We start from the raw sequence: 7,997 nt of genomic DNA, 5'->3' as shown, positions 1-7,997 counted from the left end.
TTGCAGTTATTGACATCGAAGTTCATCTGCCATCATGTTGCCCATTCACCTTGCTTGGTTAGCTCCCTCTGAGGTCTTCTCTGGACTTCACTATGACCTAAATAATCTGGTGCCATCTGGAAATGTTGTCACCTCACTGTTCACCACCGTTTCTAGAGTGTTAATAACTATAAAATATTTATTGTACTATTTGTTATAAAGCATGTAATCCCACTCACTGTGCTTCTCTCACTTCACAGGCACCTTGAGCATTTCTGAGCCCAATCAACACATAGACCACCTCATGGCAGATTTCAACCTCAGTGACTTGGACCATTCATCATTCATCCTAGCGGGAATCCCTGGCCTGGAAGCTGCTCACCTCTGGATTTCCATCCCTTTTTCTACGTTCTACATTATTGGCCTGTTTGGAAATTTCATGGTTCTGTTTGTTGTAGGCAAAGAGCAGACCCTACATGAACCAATGTACCTGCTGCTTTGCATGCTGGCGCTCACAGAAATTTTTGCATCTACTTCCATTGTGCCAAAGGCACTGTGTATATTTTGGTTCAATTTGAAAGGAATTACTTTAGGTGGCTGCCTCACCCAGATGTTCCTCCTTCATGCGGGTTCTGTGACACATTCAGCCGTCCTCGTGACAATGGCCTTCGATCGCTATGTTGCCATATGTAACCCTCTGAGATACGCCACCATCCTCACCAACGCACGAGTAGCTAAGCTAGGGCTACTGTGTTTGATGAGAGCTGTTCTCTTTGTTCTGCCCCTGCCCCTGCTCCTGAGCAGGCACCCATTCTGTGCCAACCGCATTATCCCCCACACGTACTGCGACCACATGGCTGTGGCAAAGATGTCATGTGGGGATATCACAGTGAACAGGATGTATGGCTTAGTGATAGTATTTATAGTCCTTGGGTTTGACCTGACATTTATTGCCCTGTCCTATGGTCTGATCATCAGGGCCATCCTCAGAATACCCTCCAAGGAAGCCCACCAGAAAGCCCTCAACACCTGCACAGCGCACATCTGTGTGATGCTGATGGCTTATCCTATCTTCCTTTTCTCCACTCTGACATACCGATTCGGTCAGGGCATTGCTCCCTATGTACACATCATCTTGGCCAATCTGTATTACCTCCTCCTTCCTATGCTCAACCCTATTGTTTATGGTGTCAAAACCAAAGAGCTTCGTGACAAAATGCGCAAATACATCTGCGGAATGTGATCACCTAGGGCCACTGATTCCAAACCTCTGTGACAAGAGGGATAAAGGAGATCTCCTCATTAATCAATGGTGCTCTGTCCAAGTTTGGTTGAGCTCACCATTGTGTAAGTTCACAGTCTTAAAAGCTCCTCACACCTAACATCTTATCACTCTATCACCAAGCACTGCTCTCTCTGTTGCTAAGTTCCCTCTCTCTGACCATCACCTGATCTCTTTCAGTGTCATCCATCAGCCCCCACCTCCACACACCCTGTCACTTCACCTTTCTTTGACTTCCAGACCACCAGAAGATACTGCAGCTTTCTGAAGCAAGGAGGCTTCCCATTAGACCCTGTGTGAACAGCGTTCTTGATCAGTTTGATGAACTAAAGCTATGCTTTCTGATAGTCAAAAAAAAAGAAAGCAACTATAATATTGAACTTCTTTATCATAAGTACAGTGATCTGGTGAGCAAAATTTCCCTGAATTTAATAAAAAGCAACAGAGTGTCCTGTGGCACCTTTAGACTAACAGAAGTATTAGGACTATAAGCTTTCATGGGTAAGAACCTCACTTCTTCAGATGCAAGGCATCTTACCCATGAAAGCTTATGCTCCCAATACTTTTGTTAGTCTTAAAGGTGCCACAGGACCCTCTGTTGCTTTTTACAGATTCAGACTAACACGGCTACTCCTCTGATACCTGAATTTAATACGTCCTTACTTTAGGAAGCCTGGAAGATAAACCAAATGTTTCAGTTGGAAAGTGCTAATACAGGAACTCTGCTGCAGGAATTGAGGACATTCTAGTAGAGTTGTGAAACTTTGTGTTTTTAAGAACTGGACCGTGTTATCCTAGATTTGAGGGTGTGTGCCCCAGAATGTGATCAAGCCAATTACAACCATAGGGTGTGCACTCATTCACTATGAATTAATAAAAGAGAACACCACATAGTTAAGGGTTAATTGGAAAGCAGGCTTTTAGATGCAAGGTTAAAATCTAGCTGGCAGTATCTGCTAATCAGAATGGGAGGAGTGGACGACAAGAAAATAAATTAGAGAAATGGATGTGAACCTTGAGTCTAGATGCCTATGATATTAGAAGTTTTTTGAACGTTAGGGAAAGTGATGGGATCACTATGACCTATGTGTTTTGTAGAAGTTATGAAAGATTAGCTAATACAGCGTACTTTGGAGCAGTCCTCTGAAGGCATCTTGAGAGACGTTTTTCCTGAATCCCTTTCTCCCTGGTGGGTGAGCAACTGACCACTGTGAACCTGCTGTTAATTACTCAATACTGTTCCAGAAGTTAGGTAAATATCTGGAATGATCTAAACCTATTGCTTATGTCTGTGTGTGCTTAAAATCGAATAAACTGCAGTGTTAGACAAGAGCACGTTTACTTGCATTTAATCCTTGATCAGATAGAATTGCTGCTTGGGGTGAAAGAGTTAAGTTGAAAAACCTGTGTAACGGACAGCTGTGTTAAACTATGAAATTGCCATGGAAACCAAAAACTTGCCACTTTGTACAGTTGATTTTTATAGTTACTTTCAGCTGAAACTTTCAAAATACACACTAACTATTCCCGTTGTCCAAGGCATCAAATTTAGGTGTCGAGATTTCATCTTGGACTTTGTGAAAGAGATGAAACAGAGACTGCCATCAAATGTCCAGGTGTTTAGGAAACACTATTTTACTAGGAGGGTGGTGAAGCACTGGAATGGGTTACCTAGGGAGGTGGTGGAATCTCCAACTAATTCAACTCAAAATATGGACATTGACTACTATCGTTGAATGCATTTAGAAAAAAAGAATAATGTAATGGTCTTGTAGTTTTTACACTACATATGTTTTGGGCTCCTTTTGGCTATTTTACACTGTTACTGGCCATTTTTTTAAAAACACCTGCCAACCCTCAATCGGGTTACAAGTACCAGTATTGGGGTTTTAATTTTGAATTTGATTGTCATCTCTTAGCTTTGTTGCTAATGTAGACAAACTCCTGCTGGGGCTTGTGGGTTTTTTTTAAAAATAAATCAAATCTGTACTAGGTACCTAACAAAAGCTTTCCTTTGTTACTTGAAATATGGACCAATGTGGTAATAAAAAACAACAACAACATTTGTTTCAAGAAATACATTTAAGTTGACTTGGGCCACATTTCGATTACTTTTTAAGTGACTTGGGGCTCTTAATGCAGTTGAATTCTGACAAACCTGAGCAGCACCTCAAGCGGAGCTGGAGTCAGCGCAGCAGCAGCCGGAAACACAAGGGCCAGAGAAGGAGCCCAGGAGGCAGAGATGTGCCAGAGCCAGAACTGGTTTGTAGGCAGAGCAGCAGTCCTCAGGGCCGGCTCTAGGTTTTTTGCCGCCCCAAGCAAAAAAAACTTTTGGCTGCCCCCGTCCCAGCCATGGGCTCCTCGCCGCACCCCCCTGCCGCCCCAACCCTGGGCTCTCCCCCACCACCCGCACCCCCCTGCCGCCCCAGCCCTGGGCTCTCCCCCACCACCCGTACCCTCCTGCCGCCCCAGCCCTGGGCTCTCCCCCACCACCTGCACCCCCCTGCCGCCGCAGCCCCGGGTCACTGGTAACTCACTCCCAGGGCGGGTCATTCAGCAGGAATTTTAGATGTGCATAGAACACAGACAGGATTGGTTCCCATATGGTTACAGAACTGCAGTAAAGTGGAACAATTTTTAGCTTGTGTGATTGGAGGATATCTGGACGCATATTATAAGACTGTCCTACGTAAATGAGGAAAAGTTGAGGTGCCTTTATTATTCTTTCGTTCCACTCTTTCTTTCTATGGGGAATCTGCCAATGTAATATCACTGTCTTCTTTTTAAACAAACAAACAAACAACCAAAAGGCAATGGCTGTTGAAAATAGCAATTCCAGTCCTAATAACCACTGGGAAGCAGTTCTTGCTCAATTTTATCCTACTTTTTCTACAGCAAGTTACAGTGGATCAGTATATTGGATTTGGGAGAAATGAAGTAACAGCTGCCCAAACTGAGCTTGAGCACTCCTGAATTTTGAGGTGTTCAAATCTGGAAGGCAGGTGCTGGGGGGCGGGGGGCCTGTGGCTCCGCAGGGGAGCATGGTAGCATGTATGCAGCAGCGTGTTTGGCGCTGCGCGAAGCCAGACACGCTGGTCTGAGTGGCACGGTAAGGGGGCTTGGGGGTTGGAGAAGGGGTAGGGGGTTCCGGGGGGGGGGCAGTCAAGGGACAGGGAGTGGGGGGGTTGGATGGGGCAGAGGTTCAGGGGGGGAACTCAGGAGCAGGGAGCAGGGGGGGGTTAGATGGGTCAGGGGTTCGGGGGGCAGTCAGGGGGGACAGGCAGCGGTTGGATAGGCATGGGAGTCCCAGGGGGTTTGTCAAGGGACAGGTAGGGGGTGGGATCCTAGGGGGGAAGTTGGGGGGCTCTCAGGAGGGGGCAGTTGGGGACAAAGACCAGTGGGGCTTAGGGGATGGGGTCCTGGGAAGCAGTTGGGGCAGGGGTCCCGGGAGGGGATGATCAGGGGACAGGGAGCAGGGGGGTTGGATGGGTTGGGGTTTCTGTGGGGGGCAGTTGGAGGGGGAGGATGGGGGCAGGGTGGGGGCTACCCTCCCTCCCCGTGGAGTGTCCTATTATTTGAATGTTAAAATATGGAATCCCTACTCCCAGTGCAGCTCTCCATTCACAGCAGGCTGCAGCATGAGGTCTCAGCATCCTCACTCCCTCCCCCTCTTTCCTGTTGGTAGTGGCCAAGGGAATGCTGGGAAATGTAGTTCTTTCCCTGCTCCAGGGCTGGCTCTCTAGGCAGGGAGCTAACCAAGGAACTACAGCTCCCAGGGACCCCTGTTGGTTCTTAGCTCCCATGCTGGATCCCTGCCGCCCCTGCAAATGGGCTGCCCCAAGCACATGCTTGCTTTGCTGGTGCCTAGAGCCGCCCCTGACAAATGGATACTTGCAAATACCTTTGATACCAGAAAGCTGGGAGAAGAAAGCCTTTTCCACAACCTTTTCGTTGCATGAATTCAGGATCTTTTCATTTGGCCTCCACATTGTAGCAGCGACCTTTCAGAGGATGATAGACAGAATATTCTTGGGTGGTACACTGCTATGATCCGTAAAAAATGGTTTTTGGTCCCTTATCATTTGGCAGCATTCCCAAGCACGATGCAGATGGTGGTACATTACACAGAGAAAAAAAAAAGCCATCATCAATTCTTAGGCTGCACAGTCTGCAAGACTCAGTTTGCACTGACAATCTGAACTCCTGGGATCAGCAAATCATGTCTTGACTCCCAGGGGAGGCTCTCAGGCTGAAGCTCTCCAGGCTTTATTATCTGCTCTTCCCACTGCTCACGGAGCCAAGGGAATTGTCTGGGAGTCCTGGCCAACCTGAGAGTCTGGAGGGACTGTACGGGGTAACATAAAAGTCGCTGCCCAGCACGCCGAGTGTCAGACATGTGAGATTCATACACTCATTCTCAGGGCTCTGTCTTCCTGTGGCAATAAGGAGATTTCCTCTCTCTGCTGAGCGGGATTTCGGTGAGTTACCTCTTTCTCCATTAAAGTTAGTGCTAAGGGCTCACAAAGGGTTCCAGGGTTCAAGTCAGGAACAATCCGGGCAGGAATTCACCAGCACAGCAACTTGAACTTTTTAGTATTGTCAGAAACACCAACAGATTTACCTGGTAAAATTGGAACTATCAATATATTGGAAATAGTTTAGACAAATATTTTTTTTTAAGATCAGTTTATTGTTTCTTACTGTGCCCTTCTATCTGTCTAATTGTCCCAATAACTTCCTTTTTTGGGCTGTGTGGTTCTTCCTCTGATTCACTCAAGTTTCCAATTCAGCAACTACACTGCCCTGTTAGGAGGTGCATCCACAGCCTCTGCACTGGATATCTGTGTAACCAGAGATTTCACAACAAGAATGGGTTGTACACTGGCCAGATTTTTCTCTCACATTCTGCTTTCAGTAGGTCACTCCAGATTGAAATCCACCCGGCTTTTGAAATCCATGTCTTCCATGCCTGGTCTCAGAACGCCACATAAACCATGGGTTTCATTCAGACTCTTTCATCACCCGAACAGAATAGCACTCTCTGTATCAGGACTCAAAGCCATGAGTATCACAGCTCAGAGCTGAAAGTTAAACAGTAAGAGTGAATCTTTTCCCATTGAGATTGCCTATTCACCTGGCTTGGTTAGCTCTCTCTGAAGCCTTCTCTGGACTTGAATATGACCAAAATAATCTCGTGCCATCTGTATATGTTGCGACCACACTGCTCAACACCCATTCTAGATTGTTAATATTTGCAATACAGTTTGTTATAAAGTGTGTAACCCCCCTCGCTTTGCTTCTCTCCCTTCACAGGCACCTTGAGCATTTCTGAGCCTGATCGACGCATCGACCACCTCATGGCAGTTTTCAACCTCACCCACCCAGAAGCTTCAGAATTCATCTTAATGGGCATCCCTGGCTTGGAAGCTGCTCACATCTGGATTTCCATCCCTTTCACTACTTTCTATATTATGGGCCTGTTGGGAAATTTCACGCTTCTGTTTGTTATAGGCAAGGAGCAGACCCTGCACAAGCCGATGTACCTGCTGCTCTCCATGCTGGCGCTCACAGAAATTGGCACGTCTACTTCCGTCGTGCCAAAGGTGCTGTGCATATTTTGGTTCAATTTGAAAGATATTACTGTGGGTGGCTGTCTCACCCAAATGTTCTTCCTTCATGCGGGTACTGTTATGCATTCAGCCGTCCTTGTAACAATGGCCTTTGATCGCTATGTTGCCATATGTTACCCTCTGAGATATGCCACGATCGTCACCAACACACGAATAGCTAAGCTAGGGCTAGTGGGTTTGCTAAGAGCTTTTCTCTTAATTCTGCCCTTGCCCCTGCTTCTGAGCAGGCAGCCATTCTGTGCCAACCACATTATTGCCCATACGTACTGCGACCACATGGCTGTGGCAAAGTTGTCGTGTGGGGACATCACAGTCAACAGGATGTACGGTTTGGTAATAGTATTTGTAGTCATCATGTTAGACCTGACGCTTATTGCCCTGTCCTATGGTCTGATCATAAGGGCTGTCCTCAGAGTATCCTCCAAGAAAGCGCACCAGAAAGCTTTCAGCACCTGCACAGCCCACATCAGTGTGATGATGATGTCTTATCCTTCCTCCCTCTTGTCCACTCTGACATATCGATTTGGTCAGGGAATTCCTCCCCATGTTCACATCATCTTGGTCAACATGTATTACCTTCTCCTCCCCATGCTCAACCCTATCATTTATGGGGCCAAAACTGTAGAGCTTCGTGAGAAATTGCTTAAATACACTTGCAGAATGTGATTGCCTGGGTCACTGACTTTAAGCCTTCATGACAGGAGGGTGAAGGGTTATTTCCTAGTTAATCAAAGGTGCTCTGTCCTACTTTGGCTGAGCTGAACATTGTGGAAGTTCAGAGTCTGAGAAGCTCCTCACACCTAACTTCTTATCACTGTATCACCAAGTACTGATCTCTCTGTTGATGAGTTCCCTCTCTCTCACCATCACCTGATCTCTTTCAGTGTCACCTATCAGCCCCCACCTCTACACACCCTGTCACTCGGCCTTTCCGTTACTTCCAGACCAACAGAAGATATGACAGTTTTCTGAATCAAGGTGGCTTTCCATTATACCCTGTGTGAACCAGTATCTTGTTCAGTTTGACAAACTGAAGCCATGCTTTCTGATAGCCAAAGACAAATTAAGCAAGTATAATGCTATAATTTACCTGATTTCCCTACATC

General features: G+C 46.5%; 2 protein-coding genes across 2 annotated transcripts; both read left to right on the top strand.

Moving 5' to 3' along the window:
- Positions 1 to 283: 283 nt before the first annotated feature.
- LOC117872537 (olfactory receptor 52N4-like) lies at positions 284 to 1,538 on the top strand. Its single transcript, XM_034761098.1, has one exon. The coding sequence runs from the start codon at positions 284 to 286 to the stop codon at positions 1,220 to 1,222; it is 939 nt and encodes a 312-aa protein (XP_034616989.1). The 3' UTR covers positions 1,223 to 1,538.
- A 3,783-nt stretch (positions 1,539 to 5,321) lies between these two features.
- Positions 5,322 to 7,557, top strand: LOC117885031 (olfactory receptor 52K2-like). The gene is made up of 2 exons (XM_034786151.1): positions 5,322 to 5,376; positions 6,575 to 7,557. The coding sequence occupies exons 1-2, from the start codon at positions 5,322 to 5,324 to the stop codon at positions 7,555 to 7,557; spliced, it is 1,038 nt and encodes a 345-aa protein (XP_034642042.1).
- The last annotated feature ends 440 nt before the right edge of the window (positions 7,558 to 7,997 follow it).

Source organism: Trachemys scripta, chromosome 1, assembly GCF_013100865.1.
Source record: "Trachemys scripta elegans isolate TJP31775 chromosome 1, CAS_Tse_1.0, whole genome shotgun sequence".
Classification (NCBI taxonomy): Eukaryota; Metazoa; Chordata; order Testudines; family Emydidae; genus Trachemys; species Trachemys scripta.
Note: the sequence above shows the minus strand (reverse complement) of the source record. Positions and strands in the feature narration are given on the sequence as shown.